Source organism: Erythrolamprus reginae, chromosome 2, assembly GCF_031021105.1.
Source record: "Erythrolamprus reginae isolate rEryReg1 chromosome 2, rEryReg1.hap1, whole genome shotgun sequence".
NCBI classification, from domain to species: domain Eukaryota; kingdom Metazoa; phylum Chordata; class Lepidosauria; order Squamata; family Dipsadidae; genus Erythrolamprus; species Erythrolamprus reginae.
This window is the reverse complement of record NC_091951.1, coordinates 13,561,155-13,584,900: the sequence shown is the minus strand read 5'-3', so window position 1 is coordinate 13,584,900 and position 23,746 is coordinate 13,561,155. Positions and strand designations below refer to the sequence as shown.

The window sequence follows — 23,746 nt, the reverse complement described above, 5'->3', positions numbered from 1 at the left end:
TCACAAAAACGGGGGGGGGGGCGTGCATTATATCCGCAAAATAAAACTTTTTTCATTTCAATTTTCATATCATTGTGTGTTCAGACTACTTTCCAAGTGAAAAAAGCTTTCAAAAAGACCAAACATAAGCACTGCAAATGAAGAGTTTTCGGTCCGGGTCAGGGTGACCCAGGAACATAAGATTTGTAACTTTTTTTGCCCAGCAAAAACTAAGCCCCCCACCCCCCCAAAAAAATTCTCATAGAGAGAACCCCTGAAATGATGAACCAGCATGAAATTTCAAGTTTCAGATATGCAGGGAAAATTTTTTGCAGGGACTCAAACTTGGCTTCGGGTCACATACGACCCGAACAGAACAGCAGGGTTTTAAACCAAGCCCTCTTTTGGTATAGCAAAGAGCACTCGTCTCCAAACAAATTGGTAATTTGTACAAGTCCCTTATCAGTTCTGTGATACTTAGCTTGCAGCTGTGAGGCAATTCACAGTCCTTCTTCTTTCACAAAGTGAAACACACTTTGCTCTGGTTTAGTTTCAAAGTGGGGAAAAATCAGCACACAAAAGGTCAAAGTCAGTAAAGCAGTCACGAAACACAAGGATCAGATAATCCCCCACAATGGCCAAACCCACAGGCTGCTATTTATAGCAGCCTCACTAATTACCACAGCCCCACCCAACCACAGGTGGCCTCATTTTCTTTGATAATAATCTCTCAGTTGTTGTTGCCTATGCATCGCTCTCCACATGCGTGGCTGTATCATTAACTCTTGTTCTGAATCCAAGGAGGAGCTAGATAATTGATCTCCTGAGCTGTCTGCCACACTCTCCTCCTCCCATGTCTTCTTGGTCAGAGGAGCCTTCATCATCAGATTGCACCGGGGGGGGGGGGGGGGCAAAACAGGCCTGCAGCATGTGGATGTCTCCCCCACATCCACAGTCCTTGGGGCAGGAGCTGGGCCAGAGCTAACCACAACAATGTGTATGTATATGTACATATTTATTTAATTGGATTTGTATGCTGCCCCTCTCCAAGGACTCGGGGCGTCTCACAGCATATACAAAAACAGGACAATAATATAAATCCAATTAATGCTACATTAAAAACAACCATTCAATTCAGTTAAAAGAAAGTAAAACCTATCAAACCAATCATTCAACACTTCATACTTAAAACATTCATTGATCAGGGGGAAGATCTAAAAGTCCCAAGCCTGGCGGTAAAGATGAGTTTTTAAGCTCTTTCGGAAGGCGAGGAGGGTGGGGGCAGTACGAATCTCTGGGGGGAGCTGATTCCAGAAGGTCGGGGCTCCCACAGAGAAGACTCTTCCGCTAGGTCCCGCCAGCAGACATTGTTTGGTCGACGGGACCCTAAGGAGGCCAACTCTGGGGGACCTCACAGGTCGCTGGGATTGTATAGCATATGTACATGGGTACATATTTATTTGGAAAGCGGGCATCAGACTTTCATTTTTTTAATGTCTGCCAGTGTGTTCACAGAAAAGTGACAACAAAGATTGTAGTCACTGACAACTTTCAAACATAAGCTTGAAAGGAGGCTCCTGCAACCCTGAGCTGCAAATATTTCCCCCTTATTGCAAATCTTTCCTTCGTTATTAAATTAATCCTCCCTTTTCCATCCGCAAAATACAACGAGTTTCAACCTAGCGCAGCGCTCAATCACAAAAAAGGAAGTTTGACCTTAAGCCAGCTTACTATGCTGTGCCAAGGTCACCGCTTGCCTGCCTGCCCGAGTCGTCTGAACGCGAATACTATTTCTGCCGCCCGCCCAGCCTCCATTTTGAGCCATTCTAATCTGCACAAGGCAGTTTTCCCGTCCGAATTCCACCAGACCACAACTCTCAGGTGTTAACCGGTTCTCCCCCCTAGTCCCGCCCCCCCTGATTATTACGTCACGCTCGACACGCCCTCCCAGGGTGGACTCGTTAATAATTCAAAGGGATTTTCCCGCGTTGCCAGTACGTCAGGGGAATCCCGGTTCGGAATCGGGAGCGCCTGCGCAATCGGGGGCGTTTGGTTACAAGCAGGTGCGCGACGGGACGGCCGGGATGGTTTAGGTAGTTGGAGGGGTGCAACTAGCTGAAACTCGGGTCAGGAGAAGCTGGGTAGGTGGGTAACAAGATCGTCAGGATACGGGCGGGGGTGGGTGGGGGACAACCTGCGATCGGATCCCAGTTCTTGACTTCTTTTGTGTCCCAACGGAAATCCCTGAAGGTGGCAGTACAGTAGAAAAGTAGAGTAGAGGGGCGGGCATTCCCGAAGCGGGTGGAGAAAACCCTCTCGCAGCCCCCTGGATGGGAGCGTGGATGAGGAGGAGGAGAAGCCACCACCGCCGCGGGAGAAGTTGCGCCCCAAGGCGGGAGGCGGAGAAAGCCAGAGAGGGGGCAGATCGGGTGGGCGGGGGGCAGCAGCGAGAGGCCATGGGTGCGAGGGGGCCAGAGGGGAGGTGGGGGAGGCCGCAGCTCCACGGCTGGCAGGGGGATGGGGAGCGCGCGCGGCGCCTCTGCACTTTCGTCACTTCCCGCCCCCAACTCCAATGCCCGGCTCCTTGCGCGCCCTTGGAAAAGGGTGCACCGGGGGGATATTTTGGGGTGTGCGCATGCGCGCACACACAGCCTACAGGGAACACTGTTTGCGGCTGTTATGATGTGTAACATCAAATATTTAACATTTTTCTCATACAAATTACTAATAATTCCTAATAGAACAAACTCTGCTGTACATTCAATTTCTACATTGGTTATTTCTTGTCACCACTTTCTGAGTTGCATCCAATATTTTTTCACTTCAGGGCATGACCACCATTGATGGAAGAAGGTGCCCTGTTCTTTTTTGCACTTCCAGTATAATTGATTATAATTTGGATATATCTGAGCCAATCTTTTTGGTGCTAGGTGCCACCGATACAATATTTTATATTGATTATAGACTGATGATTTAGTCATTTTAATATTTCTCATCCAAATTTGTTCCCATTCTGCCCGGTGGATACTACGACCAATGTTTTTTACCCAGGCGATCATCGGTCCTTTGACTATTTCCCCATGCTTTTCATATTCTATTAGATATTTATAGATTTTAGATATTATTTTTTCCTCTGGGCCTGTTATTAATTTATCTAACTGCTGAATGTGACTGTCAATACCTGTCCCTTCTGAATCTTTTTTTATACCTCATTTGAATTTGTAGATATGTCCACCAGTCTATATTTATATTTTGTTTCGCCAATTCTTCTCTACTTTTCAATTTACCAAGTGTTGTGGTTGGCTCTGGCCCAGCTCCTGCCCCAAGGAATGTGGAGGTGGGCGCAGGGGAAACATCAACATGTCATAGGCCTGTTTTATTGCCGACAGAGTCAGGTAGTGAAGGTGGGGAGTGACTTGGAAGAGGGGGGCTTGGCAGACAGCCCAGGAAGCCAATCTCCATTATCTTTGGTGGATTCGGATGAGAAATTGCTAGACCCATGCATGCATAGAGTTATGCATAGAAGAGAACAACTGAAGAAATATTACAGGCGATAGAGAATCCACCTGTGGTTGGGTGGGGCTCACGTAATTATAGCAGCTGTTAAATTGGCAGCGTGCAGGAGATTATCTGATCGTAGTTGTTGGGAGTCATGGAGTTTGAGAAAAGAAATCCTTGTAAGTTTTTGCCACGTCTTCCCTTTTTACTTTTGTTCCCTTGATGTTACTATTTTGCAAATTCTGTTTAAAAGGGTTTTCAGTGTTAGGACAAAGTATTTGTGCCGAACTTCACAGTACTAGTTTCTTGTTGATTTATTGCTTGCCTTGTTATCAGAGTGTAATCCATTACTGCCTTGTTTATACAAGAAATCCCTTTGAATTCTAAAAGGGAATTTTGCTACTCTTTTGTTGAGATAAAAAACATTTACTGCACTTCTACTGTGTGTGTGTGTCTGTTTTGAACCAATTTCCTTTTCATTGGAGGCTTGTGCTAGAAGCCGACAGAACACCTAGTGGGTCTAGAATGTCCTTATATTTAATTTTTTTATTGTCTCAATTGTGTCTCTATGGTTGACAGCCAATTTGGGATTCTCAGGTAATGTTTTCTTCTTATTTCTTTTCATGTGGTTAGTAAAAAATTTCTAATTAAATGATTGCTAAATATTTATGTTTTTTGTCACCAATGTCCCAGAGGTATGCCTGCTGTCCCTTTTCCAAGTCATGCCCTTCTAGTTGTAATACACGTTTATTTTCAAGGTTGACCCATTCCTTTATCCATACTAGGGAGGCTGCCCTATAGTATGCCTTCCATTCTGGTGGTCCCAGGTTACCTCTGCTCTTAACGTCTTGCAAATCGGACAATCTTATCCTTGGTTTCTTCCTTTGCCAAATAAATTTGGAAACCAGTTTATTGAATTCTGAGAAAAATTGAAAGTCTAATTTTATGGGAATTGTTCGAAGTAGGAAAAGAAATTTTGGAAGAACGCTCATCTTAATAATCGATATTCTTCCTATCAATGACAATTGTAATTTGCTCCATTTTTCTAGCTCCATTTTTGTTTGATTTACTAAATTTGTATAATTATCTTGTTTTATCAGTGGGCATCTATTAGTTAAGTTAATCCCTAAGTATTTAATTTTCTTCGTACTTTTAACCACCAATTTGTTTTCCAATTCTTTTTGTTTCATTGCCATTTTTTAGTTAAACATTTGGTTTTTTGTTTATTAATTTTCAGTCTTGCGAATTCACTGTATTCTTCTATTTTTGCAATAAATCATTGTCCTGTTTCTAATGGGTCTTCTGCAAAGAACACTAAATCGTCCGCATAGGCCTGAATTTTATATTCTTCCCTTTTTACTTTTGTTCCCTTGATGTTACTATTTTGTGAATTCTGTTTAAAAGGGTTTCCAGTGTTAGGACAAGGAGCAGAGATGACAATGGACATCCCCGTGCTGACACCTTTATTTATTTATTTATGTGGTTCAGTCATTTCAGTATAAATAATTGCCCTGGCTTTCTGGGAAGTATATATTTTTTCCACTAATTGCTTGAATTTATTATTATTATTTTTATTATTATTATTTATTGGATTTGTATGCCGCCCCTCTCTGCAGACTCGGGGCGGTTAACAACAGCAGTAAAACAGTACAACAAAATCCAATACTAAAAAAGCAGTTAAAAACCCATTATATAAAAACCAATCATATACAGTGATCCCTCGAGTTTCGCGATCTCGATCTTCGCGAAACGCTATATCGCGATTTTTCCACCCGATGACGTCACTCTCTTCCTTCCTTTCTCATCTTTCTTTCTCTCTCTCTTTCTCTATCTTGCTTCTCCCTCTCTCACACTCTCTTCCTCCCTCTCTCATCTCTTTCTTTCCTTCTCTCTCTTTCTCTATCTCTCCCCCTCTTGCTGGCGGGCGGCGGGAGGGAGGGCGGGCGCATCAGCGAGGAGCCGGGGTTTCCCCTTTGCGTGGGTGGCGGGGAAACCCGGATCTTCGGCTCCTCGCTGCTGCGGCGCTGCCGAGCAGATCAGCTGCTGGGCGGCGGAAGGAACCTTCCCTGGGTCTTTCCAGGTGCGGAAGTAAAAACACCATCTGCGCATGCGCGGCCATGGAAAAAGGGGCGCGCATGCGCAGATGTGTTTTTACTTCCGCACCACTATATTGCGAAAAATCGAGTATCGCGAGGGGTCTTGGAACGTAACCCTCGCGATACTCGAGGGATCACTGTATACAAATATACCATACATAAAATTGTGAAGGCATAGGGGGAAAGTGTATCTTAGTTCCCCCATGCCTGGCGGCAGAGGACTTGTATTTAGCTGGTTGTCCACCAAGAGTCTAAGATCCCTCTTGCAGTCACTGCTATTGAGTGTGGTTTCACCCAGTGTATATGTATATCTTGGGTTTTTCTTACCTAAGTGTAGGGTTTTTCTTTTCTCTGTATTGAATTTCATTTTGTTAGATAGGGCCCTTGATCTGGATGACTAAGAACCTCCATAGACAGTTGGGGACCGATTATTGCTTCTATTGTGAGGAGTGTGTCATTGTCTCATTTTCCTGCAGGTTATTTTATTGCTTTTATTTGGAGAATATGGGACTTATAATTATCATTTATTCATTCATTCAAATGTGACTATCAGGCAAGCAAAGCATAGAAACATAGAAGACTGACGGCAGACAAAGACCTCATGATCCATCTAGTCTGCCCTTATACTATTTTCTGTATTTTATCTTAGGATGGATATATGTTTATCCCAGGCATGTTTAAATTCAGTTACTGTGGATTTATCAACCACATCTGCTGGAAGTTTGTTCCAAGGATCTACTACTCTTTCAGTAAAATAATATTTTCTCATGTTGCTTTTGATCTTTCCCCCAACTAACCTCAGATTGTGTCCCCTTGTTCTTGTGTTCACTTTCCTATTAAAAACACTTCCCTCCTGAACCTTATTTCACCCTTTAACATATTTAAATGTTTCGATCATGTCCCCCCTTTTCCTTCTGTCCCCCAGACTATACAGATTGAGTTCATTAAGTCTTTCCTGATACGTTTTATGCTTAAGACCTTCCACCATTCTTGTAGCTTGTCTTTGGACCCGTTCAATTTTGTCAATATCTTTTGTAGGTGAGGTCTCCAGAACTGAACACAGTATTCCAAATGTGGTCTCACCAGCGCTCTATATAGCGGGATCATAATCTCCCTCTTCCTGCTTGTTATGCCTCTAGCTATGCAGCCAAGCATCCTACTTGCTTTCCCTACTGCTTGACTGCACTGTTCATCCATTTTGAGTCTGTCAGAAATCACTACCCCTAAATCCTTTTCTTCTGAAGTTTTTGCTAACACAGAACTGCCAATACAATACTGAGATTGAGGATTCCTTTTCCCCAAGTGCATTACTTTACATTTGGAAACATTAAACTGCAGTTTCCATTGCTTTGACCATTTATCTAGTAAAGCTAAATCATTTACCATATTACAGACGCCTCCAGGAATATCAACCCTATTGCATGTTTCCTGTGATTTTGTATGAGGGAACTCCTGTTGTATTGTATCATATTACCTGTTGTATTGGCTGCCTCTGATCTATCTCATTTTTCTCTTGTTTACAGAGAGTTACTAACATCGGTTTACGGCTGCCTTGTAATTTAATCCTTGACACACCCCTGAGTGGTGCCATCACTTTGCCCTCCCCCACTTTCTTTCGGTTCAATTATAGCCATTCAGACATTGCTGGAAGAAAGCCATTGAGACAGGAGATGTTTTGAATCTTACTGGTGACCGTGCAGACCCCAGGATCAAAGGAGGAAGCTGTGGATTCAGTGGGGAGCCTCGAGATCCCCGAGGCTCGCAGCCCTGGGGAACAGTGGGAAAAAAACATAAACAAAATCCTGATGGAAGAGAAAGGTAACTCCTATGCCCAGCGCCAAAACTTCAGGCAGTTCCGCTACCGGAAGTGTGCCGGGCCCCGAGCGGTTTGCAGCCAGCTTCACAATCTCTGTTGCCAATGGCTGAAGCCAGGAGAGCATTCGAAAGCCGAGATACTGGACATGGTGATTTTAGAGCAGTTCTTGACAATCCTGCCTCCTGACATGAAGAGCTGGATCAGAGAATGTGGAGCAGAGACCTGTTGTCAGGCGGTGGCTCTGGCTGAAGGCTTCCTCTTGAGCCAAGCGGAGGACAAAAAGCCGAAAATCCAGGTGAGGATGGTGGCCTTTCGGTGGTACAGTGATACCTCGTCTTACAAACCCCTCGTCATACTAACTTTTCGAGATACAAACCTGGGGTTTAAGATTTTTTTGCCTCTTCTTCCAAACTATTTTCACCTTACAAACCCAAGCCGCCACCACTGGGATGCACCGCCTACGGACTTCTGTTCCAACGAAGCGCCCGTTTTTGTGCTGCTGGGATTCCCCTGAGGCTCCCCTCCATGGGAAACATCACCTTCGGACTTTCGTGTTTTTGCGATGCTGCAAAAACGGGCACTTCGCTGGCAATGGAAGTCCGGAGGTGGGGTTTCCCAGCAAGGGGAGCCTCAGCAAAATCGCAGCATCACAAAAACATGGAAGTCCGGAGGTGGGATTTTGAGGATGTTGTATCCTGAAATGGCTACCTTGTAACTCTGTAAATAGTTTGTTCCTCTTTCCAGCGCTGTCTGAGCCCAAGCAGGAAGTCGCTCCTGATTGGCTCAGACGCGGCCGGCTCTAGCTTTGGCGGGAACCGCAAAAGTATAAAAGAAGCGGTTTCTCCAGGCAGAGTCAGTCGGTACTCGCTGAATTGTCACTTTACCTTGCTGAGCTGTCACTTGTTCTCTGAGCTGAATAAAAGTACCGATTGCTCAAAAACCCTGTCCTGGGTCTACTTCACTGGCGACGAACGAACGGAAGAAACTTCGCGTGCAACATGGACAAAATCCAGATCGGCCAGGCTCCGGAACTCTTCGATCCCGAGAAAATGACATGGGACGAGTACATGGCCACCTTCGAGATCTTCCTCGAGGCGGCGGGAATGCAGGACGCCGGAGCCGATCGCAGACGGGCTATTTTTCTTAACTACTGCGGCGCAGAGATCCGTAGACTTGCCCAAACTCTCACCGAACCAGAACAAGCAAGAACCACAGCGTGGGACGTCCTTCAACAGAAACTAGCGAGCCATTTCAAACCAACCAGACCAGCCATGGTTTACCGGCATCAATTCCACATGATGGCTCAGAGAGAAACCGAGTCGATCAGCCAATTTACAACGCGGCTTCGAACGGTACTTGCTCAATGCAAGTTTAAAGACCCGGAAGCTCGCCTCACCGACGCCTTGGTTTTCGGCATGAAGAGCAACACAGTGAGAAATAAACTCCTCACCGAAGAAGAGCCGACTCTACAAACCGTGATTAAATTAGCGCAGACCGCGGAAGCAGCCGACGCAGCGGCAAGAGAATTAAAAGAGCACGGAAGGCGAGAAATCATTGCCAAAATCGACGCCGAGTCTCCCAGCGCCATGGGAACAGACGACCTCAGCCAGCCTACTAGCAACGGGGACAACTGCCTCCTCCTGCAAGACCAGCCGAGACACCCTAGAGCTACTCACCCAGCCCCCTGCGCGGGCTGCCGGGGAAATCACCAGCGCCATCGATGCCCCTTCCGAGACGCTACTTGCCGCCGTTGCAACCGGAGAGGCCACATCGCCATCGCATGCAGGGCAACGGCACCAGAAGAAACTTTTGCCACACAACAATACCAGCGACCTCAAAACCAGCCCCCCCAATCGCGAGAAAGGAGACCGTTCCGCAACTCGGGTCAAAGGAACTACTCAACCGCTAACCGCGACTACACTAGAGGTAACTCTCAATTTTCCGTGAATAACACGGCAACCAAAAAGGGGGCTAAAATTGTTATCTCATTGTTACTAAATAACCAGCCTTGCTCAATGGAGCTGGATACGGGCTCGAGATATACCATCATGCCCTGGGAAAAATTTAAGCTATATATGCCTAATGTGTCTAAGGCTGACCTAACTCAAACCTCTTTGGTGATCAGAGACTTCCAAGGGGGGGTAATCTCGGTCCTGGGAACAGCAAATGTACCTATTGCATTTAAGAATGTTAAATGTACCCTTCCCATGCTTATTGTGACGGGGGCCAAACACTCCCTGCTGGGTCTAGCGTGGATGGAACCGTTGGGGATCGAAATTTCGGGTGTGTGTAATGTAAACTGTGATAATATGCCTAACTTTGTGAAAGAGTTCCCTGAAGTGTTCAGCCCCACCTTGGGATTGTATAAGGGACCCCCTATATCTTTCTCTATTGACCCCAAGGTCCCACCGGTTAGACTGAAACCTCGCAGGGTCCCCCTTCCGCTTCTCCCCAAGCTAGACATACAGCTGGACAAACTCATTAGTCAAGGTATTTTGGTCCCTGTGGAACAGGGGCCATGGGAAACTCCCATAGTGACACCCCTGAAGCCAGATGGCTCTTTAAGAGTTTGTGCTGATTACAAATCAACCCTGAATAAGGCACTCCAACACCACCCCTACCCCATCCCGGTTGTGCAACAACTCTTACACTCCCTGGGGGAGGGAAAAAGGTTCGCAAAGATCGACCTGGCGCAGGCTTACCAGCAACTTCCGGTCGATGAACAAACAGCAAACGCTCAAACGATTGTAACGCACAGGGGGGCTTTCAAATGCACGAGGTTACAGTTTGGGGTAAGCATAGCCCCAGGAATATTCCAGAGCATCATGGAACGCCTATTGTCAGGGGTAAATGGGGCAATTCCATATTTTGATGACATCTTAATTGCAGGGGAAAACCAGGAACAAGTGAACAAAAGAATAAGGGAAGTACTTAAGAGGCTACAGGACAAAGGGTTACGAATCAAGCCTGATAAATGTGTCTGGGGAACTAACAGTATTGAATTCCTTGGGTATAAAATAGATAAAGAAGGTATCCACCCCACAACAGAGAAGCTGAGAGCAATTAGAGAAGCCCCAGAGCCACGAGATAAGAATGAGTTGCAGGCATTTTTGGGCCTCCTTAATTTTTATTCCGTTTTTTTAAAGCAGAAGGCAACAGTAGCAGAGCCTCTCCATCGTTTACTCCAGAAGGAAGCCCGCTGGACATGGGGGAAAACTGAACGTGAAGCTTTTTCTCAAATAAAAAATTTATTAACTTCGAAAAGTGTAGTAGTCCAATATAGTGCTTCACTACCCATTAGGCTCACCTGCGACGCTTCGCCGTACGGCATAGGAGGAGTCTTAGCTCACGTTCTACCTAATAAGACAGAGGCCCCAATAGCATTTTTTTCAAGAACCATGACCAGCACAGAGAGGAATTATAGCCAGTTAGACAAGGAGGCTCTAGCATTAGTGGCAGGGGTAAAGAAGTTTCACAATTACATTTTTGGAAGAAGCTTTGAGCTAGTCACTGACCACAAACCCCTACTAGGCCTGCTAGCCCCCAACAAGCCCACTCCACCTTTTATGTCTCCAAGACTAATCAGATGGGCTCTTTTCCTCTCAGGGTATCAGTATGAGCTCACCCACAAGGGGGGGAAGGAAATCAATCATGCAGACGGCCTCAGCAGATGCCCCATAGCAGACTTAGTGGAAGACCCTGTTCCTTCCACAGATGTGCTAATGATAGAACTCGAGGAAAACCCACTAACCACAGCAAAAGAGGTAGCTGCACACACGCAGCAAGATCAAATCCTTAAACAAGTGGTGAACTGTGTTCTAAAGGGATGGCAAAATGATATTGTTAAACCTGAATTGTGTGATTTTAAAAACAAAAGGCTTGAATTATCATATGTAAAAGGTTGTTTGCTGTGGGGGGATAGAGTGATCATCCCCAAACGCCTAAGGGAAAAGGTACTCAAAATGTTACACGTGGGCCATCCTGGGATTGTCAGGATGAAGAGCCTAGCAAGGGGGCATTTATGGTGGCCAGGGCTAGATGCTGATATTGAAAGTTGGGTTTCAAAGTGTGACCCGTGCCAAGAGTCAAGGCCCAGTCCCCCCAAAACAACTCCGGCTGAGTGGGAACAGCCTGCTGGTCCTTGGTCTAGGATCCACATTGATTTTGCTGGCCCAGTTGGGTCTCAGTATTTTTTAATAGTGGTTGATGCCTTCTCCAAATGGTTGGAAATAATAGCAATGAACAACATAACCACAAGTGCCACTATCAAGGTATTGAGCAGACTGTTTGCATCCCATGGTTGCCCCGATCTCTTAGTGTCTGACAATGGGCCACAGCTAACAGCCAGGCAATTCGAATTATTCCTAGATGGCCTAGGGGTCAGGCATGCCCTCATCTCGCCTTACTCGCCCTGGGCTAACGGGTTGGCAGAACGTTACGTACGGGTGGCAAAGGAGGCATTGCACAGGTCAGGCCCTGGGGATGTGCAACAAAACTTGGACCAATTCTTACTAACCCAGCACATTACCCCTAACTCGCACACACATGTAAGCCCTGCAGAGTTATTGATGGGAAGGAAGTTGAGGTCACCATTAGACAGGTTAAATCCAAGGTTCTGTGTTAATAATAACCAAATGTGTATGAAACCAGAAAGAGAAATGTATTTGGGACAAAATGTATATGTAAAATGTTTTGATGGAAATGTAAACTGGATGAAGGGAATTATTGTTAAGCAAAACGCACCCAAGACTTATGTTGTTAAACTAGAGGATGGTCGTTTGTGGAAACGACACATAGACCACATTCGGAAACGAACTGAAAATCAATTGCCACAAACCGCTGACATGGACTCTCCCCCTTCAACAGACTTTAGTACATTGCCCGAACTAAGAAACACGCAAAGAGACTTATCGGGCCAGGGGGAACCATCCAGCGACGCCGAGCCATCCTCGTCCTCCGAAGCCTTCGTTGGGCCTGCCAGGCCAAGTCCGCCGCACCGGGAGAACAGCGGCGAGCCATCCTCCACAGTCAGTGGCGAAGGAGAAATTGAACTGCGCAGGTCAGCGCGAGAACCTCGGAGGCCTCACCGATTGGACGACTTCGTCACATGGCTTTCTTGATGGATGAGTCCAACTATGAGGGGAGGGGTGTTGTATCCTGAAATGGCTACCTTGTAACTCTGTAAATAGTTTGTTCCTCTTTCCAGCGCTGTCTGAGCCCAAGCAGGAAGTCGCTCCTGATTGGCTCAGACGCGGCCGGCTCTAGCTTTGGCGGGAACCGCAAAAGTATAAAAGAAGCGGTTTCTCCAGGCAGAGTCAGTCGGTACTCGCTGAATTGTCACTTTACCTTGCTGAGCTGTCACTTGTTCTCTGAGCTGAATAAAAGTACCGATTGCTCAAAAACCCTGTCCTGGGTCTACTTCAGAGGACTTCCGTGTTTTTGCAATGCTGCAATTTCGCTGAGGCTCCCCTCGCTGGGAAACCCCACCTCCAGACTTCCGTTGCCAGCGAAGCAACCATTTTTGCACTGCTGGGATTCTCCTGCAGCATCACAAAAACGTGGAAGTCCAGAGGTGGGGTTTCCCATGAAGGGGAGCCTCAGGGGAATCCCAGCAGCGCAAAAACGGGCACCGGCTGGCAAAAGGGGTGAGTTTTGGGCTTGCACGCATTAATCGCTTTTCCATTGATTCCTATGGGAAACATTGTTTCATTTTACAAACTTCACCTTACAAACCTCGTCCCGGAACCAATTAAGTTTGTAAGACGAGGTATCACTGTACTTTCAAGGTCTGTGAGGTGATTTGAGTCACGCCCCAGTTTGGGAAGGCTTCCCGTTAACGTCTTAAGGCGTGTGGCTCATGGAGGATCTTAGTCAGCATTCGTTTGGAGGAGATCCTGAGATGTTTTGTGGTGCAGAGGGAGCAGTGGTTTTATTCTGGGTCACCGCCTTCCATCAGGATCTGAGCAGAGCCTCCAGATGCTGTTGCCAAAGAGGGTGGATTCTAACTTACCTTAAGTCCAGTTCGCTTCCCCCCACGCCGCACGCCTGTGCCTCATGCACAGTGCTTAGAAATAAAAATCCCCCCCAAAAAAGAACCGAAAACAAGATGATGAAACTCTGCTTCTATGCATGTGCAAAAGGAAAAAAAAACAGGGAAAAAATATGGGGGAGCATTCAAAAATTCAAAAAAGAAAGATGGCAGTGTCCATGGATCGACATCGAGAAAACTAGTTCCATGACATCATTGTGACATCACCAGGGGTTTTCTACCAGTACAGGCAAACTGGTCCAAACCGGAAGGAACCCACCTCTGAATGCAAGGTATGTATGCCCTGCCTCCCCACCCATCAGTAACTTAAAACTTTTCTTCTTGCTATTTCCAAGGGGAATACATGGTTCTGCCCAAACCACTCCCAGCTTCACAGTTGTTGGGGGGGGGGGGGAGATCCTTAAAAGAGAGGTGTTGTTTCCTGTCCTGTTCCAACCTTGTATGGATCTCTGATACTGCTTTGCAGAGCCTGTTTGCGGATGCTAACGATTTCCCCAAAATTAAGAAGGAGGCTGCCTCGGACGCAGGACAGAGACAGTTCTTCAAGCAGATCTTAGAGAATGAAGATGCCATATTGCAGGGTAAGAATCAAGAGATTAGATAGATAGATTGTTGTCTTCTATATCTCTAGGCAGAGAGAGAACTTCTGGATTATCAGACGGGCATAGCCCTGGTGAATTTCAGATGTTTCGTTTAAAAAAAAAGTTTAAAAGATGCAGAGCCTTGATGGTTTCTGAGCTTGGTTGTTTTCTTGAAGACGTTCAAAAGAAATTAGAATAACAGAGATTGGAAGGGAACCTAGAGGTCTTCAAGTCCAACCCCATGCTTATGCAGAGAACCTTATACCATTTCAGACAAATGGTTGTTGGATCTCTTCTTAAAAACTTCCAGTGTTGGAACATTTACAACTTTTGGAAGCAAGTTGTTCCACTGATTCTTTCAAGTGTCAGGAAATTTCTTAGTTGCAGGTTGCTTCTCTCCTTGTTTAGTTTCCACCCATTGCTTCTTGTCCTGCCCTCAGGTGCTTTGGAGAACAGCTTGATTCCCTCTTCTTTATGGCAGCTCCTGAGATAACAGAACACTGCTATCATGTCTCCCCTGGTCCTTCTTTTCATTAAACTAGACATTCTCAATTCCAGCAACCGTTCTTTATATGTTTCAGCCTCTAGTCCCCAATCATCTATTTTGCTCTTCTCTAACTAACTAACTAATTATCTAACTAGCAAGGTGACATACTGCTAGGACTAAGTTATCAGTGCTAGGACTAGCACTGATGATGTTACCTAGTTAGGGGAATGATATTACTTAATTAGTTTACTTTTAGTTTAGCTTTATTAGATTTGTATGCCGCCCCTCTCCGAACACTCGGAGGGGTGGACAGTCTGCAAGAAACCAACCAACCTCAGAGAGCACCAAGGGCTCCAAATATTTTCCTTTATTTGAGGGAAGAGCCTTTTAAAAATTCTTGTTTTTCTCCACCGTGGCGACTTTAAGATTGATTACCGTATTTTGGGGAATATAAGATGCCTCTTTTTCTCCCCTAAAAGATGGGGGGAATGTTGGTGTCTCTTATACACCGAATGCAGCCATTTTTGCTATCCCAAAGCCCTGCCCTCTACCCACAGAGAGCTCCTAGGTGCTGGGCAATGGCAAAAACACCCCTGTTTTTATGAACATTGGGCGATTTTTTCGCAAAAATGTGGCAGGCAAAGGGTCTGGGAAATCCTGCAGAGAGGTTCTCGGCACTGGGGGAAGGCAAAAATGCCTTCATTTTTGTGGGGGGGCAGGAAACGGGTAAAAAACAGCCCATTTTTCACATGGGTGAAAAATTTGCTATTTCCCAGCACCCAGGTTCCCAGATCCTTTACCACCTTTTTTTCTTTTTTTGCAAAAAAAAAAAAAAAAACCAGGCAGAAAACTGCTGGTTTTCGCAAAAGCAGAGCTGTTTTTGACTTCTAATTACCCCATCTAACATGACTAGAGAAGGAATTCTGGGAGTTGAAGTCTACTAGTCTTAAAGCTGTCAAGTTTGAGGATCCCGGGGTTAGGGGTGCAAGGGTATTCAAACTTGGCAAGTTTAAGGCTTGTGGACTTCAGCTCCCATTCCTGAGCTAGCATGACTGAAGGAGGAATTCTAGGAGTTCTAAATATGAATCAGTCGCCAAGCATATGAAGTGTCAGTCCTCTTACCACGGAGGATGCTGCAGCAGTCATGAGAGCAGAAAATGGTCATCTTTTTGGCGCTGTTGTAACCTTGAATGGTCACTAAGGGAAGTGTTGTAAGTTCGAGGACGACCTGTCCAATAAAAGACTTGCAAAAGAATTTTTAAAAAGTATTCATTTCTGTCACTGCAGTTTTGCAGACTCCAATGGATTTGAGGGCCAGATTTCTACTGGGGATAATGGGAAAAGAAACCCATATTGAAGTAAGCAAACCAGGGTTTGTTGGAACATCTCCTGAGTTGTGTGAACCCTAGAAAAACCCTAGAAAAACAAGTGTCTCCAGGCTGGGCCTTGTCCCATTTGGCCTTTTTCGTGTGCAAATAAAACAACCACTTTCCACTGCATTTTTTGTCCATGTACAGGCAATGAGAAATCTTCGATGAGGCCTCCGAATATGTCTGCACTTGTTTCTTGGCAGGCGTCTACTTCCAACCAGCCAGCTATGGTAAGAATAAAGGAGGCAGAGCAGGGGTCGGTTCCACTTACCTTTGCTAACGGTGCGCATCATGACATTTCATTTGTATTTGTATTTATTAGATTTGTATGCCGCCCCTCTCCGAAGACTCGGGGCGGCTAACAACAATAAAAAAGACAATGTGAACAAATCTAATATTAAAAATAATCTTAAAAAACCCAATTTAAAGAACCAATCATACATACAAGCATACCATGTATAAATTCTATAAGCCTAGGGGGAAGGGAAAATTTCAATTCCCCCATGCCTGACGACACAGGTGGGTTTTAAGGAGCTTGCGAAAGGCAAGGAGGGTGGGGGCAACTCTGATATCTGGGGGGAGCTGGTTCCAGAGGGTCGGGGCTGCCACAGAGAAGGCTCTTCTCCTGGGTCCCGCCAAACAACATTGCTTGGTCGATGGGGCCCGGAGAAGGCCAACTCTGTGGGACCTAATCGGTCGCTGGGATTCGTGCGGCAGAAGGCGGTCCCGGAGATATTCTGGTCCGATTCCATGAAGGGCTTCATAGGTCATAACCATGCTCCGCTCATGCACACATCCTTTACATGCAGTTTCACTTCTGTGCATGCTCCGAAGGTGGATTCAGCCCGAAACACAGCTGAGGAGCTGGTCAGCTGTGTTTCAGGTGAAGAAACAAAGGTCCATATTAGCCCAGGGATGGGCCGGAGGGCTTTTTTTCAAAGCAAGGAGAAGCCATCCAAACACCGGGGAAAAAAATCACCAAAGATCCCCCCACCCCCCAAAATGGCATGCACAGATCAGCAGAGACAGAACCAGATCCGTGATGCCAAAATTACATCACCGGTGGGCTGCTAACGGTTTGGGCAATCCGGTCCGAACTGGGAGGAACTCACCCCTGGGATGGGAGACCAAAATGGGTTAGAATATCTCCGGGACCACCTTCTGCCGCACGAATCCCAGCAACCGGTTAGGTCCCACAGAGTTGGCCTTTTCCAGGTCCCGTTGACTAAGCAATGTCGTTTGGCGGGACCCAGGAGAAGAGCCTTCTCTGTGGCGGCCCCGACCCTCTGGAACCAGCTCCCCCCAGATATCAGAGTTGCCCCCACCCTCCTTGCCTTTCGCAAGCTCCTTAAAACCCACCTCTGTCGTCAGGCATGGGGGAATTGAAATTTCCCTTCCTCCTAGGCTTATAGAATTTATACATGGTATGCTTGTATGTATGAGTGGTTCTTTAAATTGGGGTTTTTTAGATTATTTTTATTAGATTTGTTACATTGTCTTTTTATACTGTTGCTAGCCGCCCCGGAGAGGGGCGGCATACAAATCTAATAAATAAATAAATAAATAAATAGTAGCCACTGTACATTTTCCTGGGTGGCACTCAGTAGTGGGTTCCTGCTGGTATGCCTAAATGCGCACAGCTCTGTGGCTCCGGCACACGACTATGGGTTCGGGCACAATTTGGCTTCCCGCACCTGTGCAGGCGCAAAATCTCACACGGGGACCCACATGCACGGAAACAAACAAAAAAAACCTGTGCAAGATTTTGCTACTTGCACAGGTGCAGGACTCAAAATTGTGCTCAAACCCACGCTCGTGCACCAGAGCCACAGAGCTGCGTGCAGTTAGCCGTAGTGGCAGGAACCCACTACTGGTAGCATTGACCCCTTTCTCCTTCCCTCCATTTCCTTTTCTCCCTCTTTTCCTTCTCTTTTTCCCTCCCCTCTCCAGAGTCCGCTGTCTTTTGAGGACGTGGCTGTGTATTTCACAGACAAAGAGTGTCCATTGTTGAACGCATCCCAAGTGATCCTGCAACTGGAGGTCATGGTGGAGAACTACCATAACCTGGCCTTTGTGGGTGAGTTCCCCGTGTTGCATCCCAACAGGCTTGAACCCAGAAGTTGCTTTTTCAGGACTTTTTTGTTTGTTTGTTTCTCTTGAAGACGTTTTGCTTCTCATCCAAGAAGCTTCTTCGGCTCTTGACAGGATAGTGGGGAAGGATTTGTATTCCTCGCAGACAGCTGGTCATTTGCATTCTCAATCTAAGTCCAGATGCAAACTGAGCCAATGTGGTACATGCAGTACGAATGCAGTGAGTCATGCGCAGATCTGTACGTGGGGTTGGGAGCCCAAGGAGAGCAGCAGGGACACGGCTGCTTCTTCTTGGTGGCTGGAACGGGCGGGGGGAAGGGATTTCTCCTCCAGCATTATTATTATTATTTAATTATTATTTATTAGATTTGTATGCCGCCCCTCTCCACAGACTCGGGGCGGCTCACAACAATAGTAAAACAGTGTAGAATGAACAAATCTAATACAGTAGTACCTCTAGATACGAGCTGCTCCACATGCGAGTATTCCAAGATACGAGCCACGAGGGGAGAGAAATTTCTTTTCGAGACCCGAGCTCAAATTCGGGATACGAGCCGAGCGTCCACTAGGTGGCGCAAGAATCCTTGCTTCTGGTTATCTCGGAGGGGAAAAACAAAGTCTAAATCCATTTGTTCCAGATACGAGTTGTTCGACATTCAAGCTCCCTTCTGGAACGAATTAAACTCGTATCTAGAGGTACTACTGCATTTTAAAAAATATCTAAAAACCTAGGCACAAGTGAGAATAATCTCCCCCCCCCCCAAGCAGTCCTGCCCCTGCTACTCTCCTAGGGCTGCACAGTGGTTCTCACTCTGCTGCTTGTGCCTGGGGTGCTGGAGGACAAATCAGCCCCCCCCTTTCCAGCCACCGAGAAGAAGCAACACTGCCGAAGGAGCAGATTCTGTGCCAAGGGTGCCCTGCAGCCGCCACTTCTTTACCACCCCCCTCCTTCCACCTAATTTGGCACGAGTCTGAAGTCGTCCATTGAGGAGGGGGGGAAAGGAAGCGAAGCTTCAGAAGAGCAGGAGCAACAGCTGGAGGGGGAAGAGCAGGAGCGACAGGTTGGCTGCAGCACACAGGACAGCAGGATGGGAAGGGAGGCAGGAGTGATCCCCTCCTCCTGCCAGCCTCGCGCTCCAGGCTGCATCCAGCATGTCAAATTTCAGGGACTTGCCCTGAACCCAGCAATAGCACTTAGACTTGCATACCGCTTCACAATGCTTTACGGCCCTCTCTGAGCGGTTTACAGAATCAGCATATCGCCATCAACAATCTGGGTTTTACCAACCTTGGAAGGACGGAAGGCTGAGTCAGCCTTGAGCCTGGTGAGATTTGAACTGTTGAACTACAGCCAGCAGAAGCAGCTTGCAGTACTGCGCTGTAACCCCTTTGCCACCAAGGCTCTTGACATCAAACTAGAGTGCATGGTGTGGTACTGTGTGTGTGTGTGTGGCACTGTGGCTCGGAAATTGCAAGCCACCGTGCCGTTACTCGGGAGGCTGCTTTCCTCACCTTCTCTGTTCGAGAAGGACGAAGACCGCTAGGTGGCTTCAAGGGCCCTGGCAATGCCCAGCTTCCTGCTGCTGCATGAGATACAAAGTCAGGTGGGCAGCCTTTATGGCACTCCTACCAATACCAGCACTCGGCAAACTCCTCTTTTTTCCTCCTAGCATGGGCGGTTCGGCCTGTAAATCGTGGCCAGGAGGAGGAGGCACCATCACTGCTGCGTAAGGAAAAAGTGGCTAGCGGTGGGGTTGGGAGCCAGGCTGGGCTGGGTTGCACCCGTGCACGGACAGGGAGGCACACACAGTGCATCATGGGTGCTGGTGCGCAGGAGTACTGGCACATGCGTACTTTTAGCACACGGCTACAAATAGGTTTGCCGTCACTGAACTAATGCATTAATAGTGTTGTGGTTCAGCCTGAGCCAGATCAAAGACCAGCTGCGTCTCTGCTGGCTCCATGCACGGGGGAGTCTGAGAGCGGAGGGGAGAGTTCTGTACAGCCGGACAGTGGAGCCAGTAGTCAAGAAAGTGAAGATGAAGCAAGGCCTGGGAGCCCTGGGGAAGGGCTATCTCAAGCAAGTAGCTTTGATTCTCTGGATTCCCTGGAATCCCTGGATGACGAAGCACAAGATATCATTAGTATGCGGCAGAGACGCATAGCTCAAAGGAGAACTCAACTGCGTAGATATTAACAGCGTTGAATGAGGAGCACCTGGGGGTTGGGTGTGGTCCTCATTAGCAGGGAAGGGTTTATAAGGCATGAGAACCATTTCGGCAGCGTGGAGTGTTATCAAAGAGGAGTTGGTGTTATCTGCATTTTCTCTCAGCGTTTTTGTTCCTGGCTCGTGGCCCAGCAGTCTTGAAGACCGGTGGGAGGTTTGTGTCTGTTAGCTCAACAGCCTCGTTTGGCATTAAGGATCCTGTTTTTCTGTATGAACAATTGCTTTTGTGTTTCTTTTGGAGTTCCAGTGCTTTCCTGACTTGTAAGGACATTTCCTGTTGGTTTCTTTGCTTTTTACCATTATAAAACTGTGTTTGGATTCAACCGGTGTGTCTGGCTTATCTTTTTGGGTTGGTCATAGCTTCCGAAGTCACCCAGACAGAACAAATAGAATAGAATAGAATTTTTATTGGCCAAGTGTGATTGGACACACAAGGAATTTGTCTTGGTGCATATGCTCTCAACGTACATAAAATAAAATATACATTTGTCAAGAATCATGTGGTACAACACTTAATGATTGTCATAGGGGTCAAATAAGCAACGAAGAAGCAATATTAATAAAAATCTTAAGGATACAAGCATTACAGTCATAAGTGGAAGGAAATGGGTGATAGGAATGATGAGAAAAACTAGTAGAATAGAAGTGCAGATTTAGTAGAAAGTCTCACAGTGTTGAGGGAATTATTTGTTTAGTAGAGTGATGGTGTTCGGGGAAAAACTGTTCTTGTGTCTAGTTGTCTTGGTGTGCAGTGCTCTGTAGCGACGTTTTGAGGGTAGGAGTTGAAACAGTTTATGTCCAGGATGTGAGGGGTCAGTAAATATTTTACCCGCCCTCTTTTTGACTCGTGCAGTATACAGGTCCTCAATGGAAGGCAGGTTGGCAGCAATTGTTTTTTCTGCAATTCTGATTATCCTCTGAAGTCTGTGTCGGTCCTGTTGGGTTGCAGCACCAAACCAGACAGTTATAGAAGCCCTGGTCTTATTTTTCAGGGAAACAGTATGGAGTGAGGTTCCACCTATGCTATACCTGTGCATTCGTTTTTTCTCACCTTACCTCTCTCTCTCTCTCTCACCAAAAGCTTTTTTTTGTTTTCATTTGATCCCCTTTCCCCCCATGTTTTCTCTTGGTTTTTCTCTTATTCTAGGGAGGGAGGCATGGCGGAACGAGGACGAGGACGAGTCAAAAAAAGTATCCTTAAAAAGATCCAGATCCACCGAGCAGGAACCGCAGAGCGAAGGGACAGAGAACCGGGTCAAGGTCATGAGATGGGACGAGTTCTCTCTTTCGGAAATTCGTCCCAACCAAGGTGTAACGGTGCCCCCCCAAAGATATCCGGGGAATGCACCTTTGCCATCCGCGAGCAGGAACGTTTGCAAAACGCCCGTCCAAGCGAAACCGAGCACGAGAAATGCCACCTTGGTTTCTAAGAGCACGAATTCTGCCGAAACGCCCGCCCAAGGGCAATTGGCTCAGAAACCCAGAATGAATACGTGTCCCGTCTGCGGGAAAAGCTTCGCCCACCGGTCTCTCCTGCACGAACATGAAAGGATCCGCACCAGGGAGAAGCCCTTTAAGTGCAACGAATGCGGCATCAGCTTCAGTCAGATGGCGACCCTGACTTCTCACAAACGCATCCACACGGGCGAGAAACCCTATCAATGTATGGCATGCGGGAAGAGTTTTAACCACAGCATCGCTCTCCATTCTCATCTAGGGAGTCACAAAATTTAAATGCCATCAAAGCGGCACAGGCCGGTCACGTTCAAAATCCAAAAGCTTCCCAAAAGAGCAAAAATTTTGTGCAGGGCAGAAACTGATGGTTTAATCTCCGCCGTGGAAAGTACCTCACGCTTTAGGTACAAACTCTTTACAAATCTCTATAAATAGCCTTTCTTTCTCTCCCCCCCCCCCTTGGGCAGCTATCTGAAATGTGGATTTGGGTTTTTTTTTCTCTCTTCCCCACCCCAACATGAATCTCCCGAAGTTCTTTTTTGCTAGTTTTTTTGAGAGAAAGCTTGGATTTATTTAATGATCAATATTAAATGCTTTTATATCTCTTCCCCCCCCCCTCCTACTATTGTAAGCCACCCAGAGACAAGTCGAGGTGGTAAGACGGGCTGCATTTAAACACTAAAGAATAAATAAACAAAGTAGAATCCCAGCTAGTGAATTCATTTCAATGTATGTCTGTGGATATTCGATCATCCAATGTCCTGGTGCTTTTTTAAGCTTTTCTGGGTTTTTTCTTTTGAAGATGTTTCGCTTCTCATCCAAGACGCTTCTTCAGTTCTAACTAATAGTGGGGAGTGGAAGGATTTACACTCCTTGCAGACAGCCCGTTGTTTGCATTCTCAATTTAAATCTAGTCCAGACGCAAAGTGAGCAACGTGATGCATGCAGTACAATGCGGTGAGCCACACGCAGATCTGTACGTTGGGGAAACAAAACAACCACAACATAGGAGAAGAAACCCATCAGGACAAGATTCAGCAGCCTATCTGCGGCATACAAATCCAATAAATAAATAAATAAACAATAAATAAATAAATAAATAAAAAGACAGAAGAGAGCAAAGTCCACATTTTGGACAGAGGAGCGCTGGTTTGAAAGAAGGGTCAAAGAAGCAACATTGAACAGCTCTCTCTCAATGGGTATGACATCATCTTTCTCTAGTCTATAACACAGTCCTACCGACAGATCCAAAAAATCTCCACACCCATTTGCACCACTCAGGTGACCCTGAGGACATAAACCAGATGGTCTCAACAGTCTAAAACAGTGGTTCCCAACCCTTTCTTTGGCCAGGCCCCACCTAAGCATCTCTAAAATCCTGATGCCACACATACACATCCCTATGACATGTAGAAACATAGAAGTCTGACAGCAGAAAAAGACCTCATGGTCCATCTAGTCTGCCCTTATACTATTTTCTGTATTTTATCTTAGGATGGATATATGTTTATCCCAGGTATGTTTAAATTCAGTGACTGTGGATTTATCAACCACGTCTGCTGGAAGTTTGTTCCAAGGATCTACTACTCTTTCAGTAAAATAATATTTTCTCATGTTACTTTTGATCGTTCCCCCAACTAACTTCAGATTGTGTCTCCTTGTTCTTGTGTTCACTTTCCTATTAAAAACACTTCCCTCCTGGACCTTATTTAACCCTTTAACATATTTAAATGTTTCGATCATGTCCCCCCTTTTCCTTCTGTCCTCCAGACTATACAGATTGAGTTCATTAAGTCTTTCCTGATACGTTTTATGCTTAAGACCTTCCACCATTCTTGTGGCCCGTCTTTGGACCCGTTCAATTTTGTCAATATCTTTTTGTAGGTGAGGTCTCCCGAACTGAACACAGTATTCCAAATGTGGTCTCACCAGCACTCTATATAGCGGGATCATAATCTCCTTCTTCCTGCTTGTTATACCTCTAGCTTTGCAGCCAAGCATCCTACTTGCTTTCCCTACCGCCTGACTGCACTGTTCACCCATTTTGAGACTGTCAGAAATCACTACCCCTAAATCCTTTTTTTCTGAAGTTTTTGC

General features: G+C 46.3%; 1 protein-coding gene across 2 annotated transcripts; it reads left to right on the top strand.

Moving 5' to 3' along the window:
• The first annotated feature begins 2,034 nt into the window (after positions 1 to 2,034).
• LOC139159764 (zinc finger protein with KRAB and SCAN domains 5-like) lies at positions 2,035 to 22,358 on the top strand. Of its 2 annotated transcripts, none has more exons than XM_070737141.1 (6): positions 2,035 to 2,120; positions 7,097 to 7,684; positions 13,905 to 14,019; positions 16,024 to 16,106; positions 17,827 to 17,953; positions 21,342 to 22,358. In XM_070737141.1, the coding sequence occupies exons 2-6, from the start codon at positions 7,379 to 7,381 to the stop codon at positions 21,926 to 21,928; spliced, it is 1,218 nt and encodes a 405-aa protein (XP_070593242.1). In that variant the 5' UTR covers positions 2,035 to 2,120; positions 7,097 to 7,378; the 3' UTR covers positions 21,929 to 22,358. The 2 variants fall into 2 exon arrangements, with proteins under 2 accessions (XP_070593242.1, XP_070593243.1); XM_070737142.1 differs by having other exon boundaries at positions 2,065 to 2,124.
• The last annotated feature ends 1,388 nt before the right edge of the window (positions 22,359 to 23,746 follow it).

Coding starts and splice junctions, on each gene's coding strand:
- LOC139159764 (XM_070737141.1), top strand. CDS start 7,379: ATGGAAGAGAAAGGTAACTCCTATGCCCAGCGCCAAAACTTCAGGCAG. Junction 7,685..13,904: donor ACAAAAAGCCGAAAATCCAG/GTGAGGATGGTG, acceptor ACTGCTTTGCAG/AGCCTGTTTGCGGATGCTAA. Junction 16,107..17,826: donor CTTCCAACCAGCCAGCTATG/GTAAGAATAAAG, acceptor TCCCCTCTCCAG/AGTCCGCTGTCTTTTGAGGA.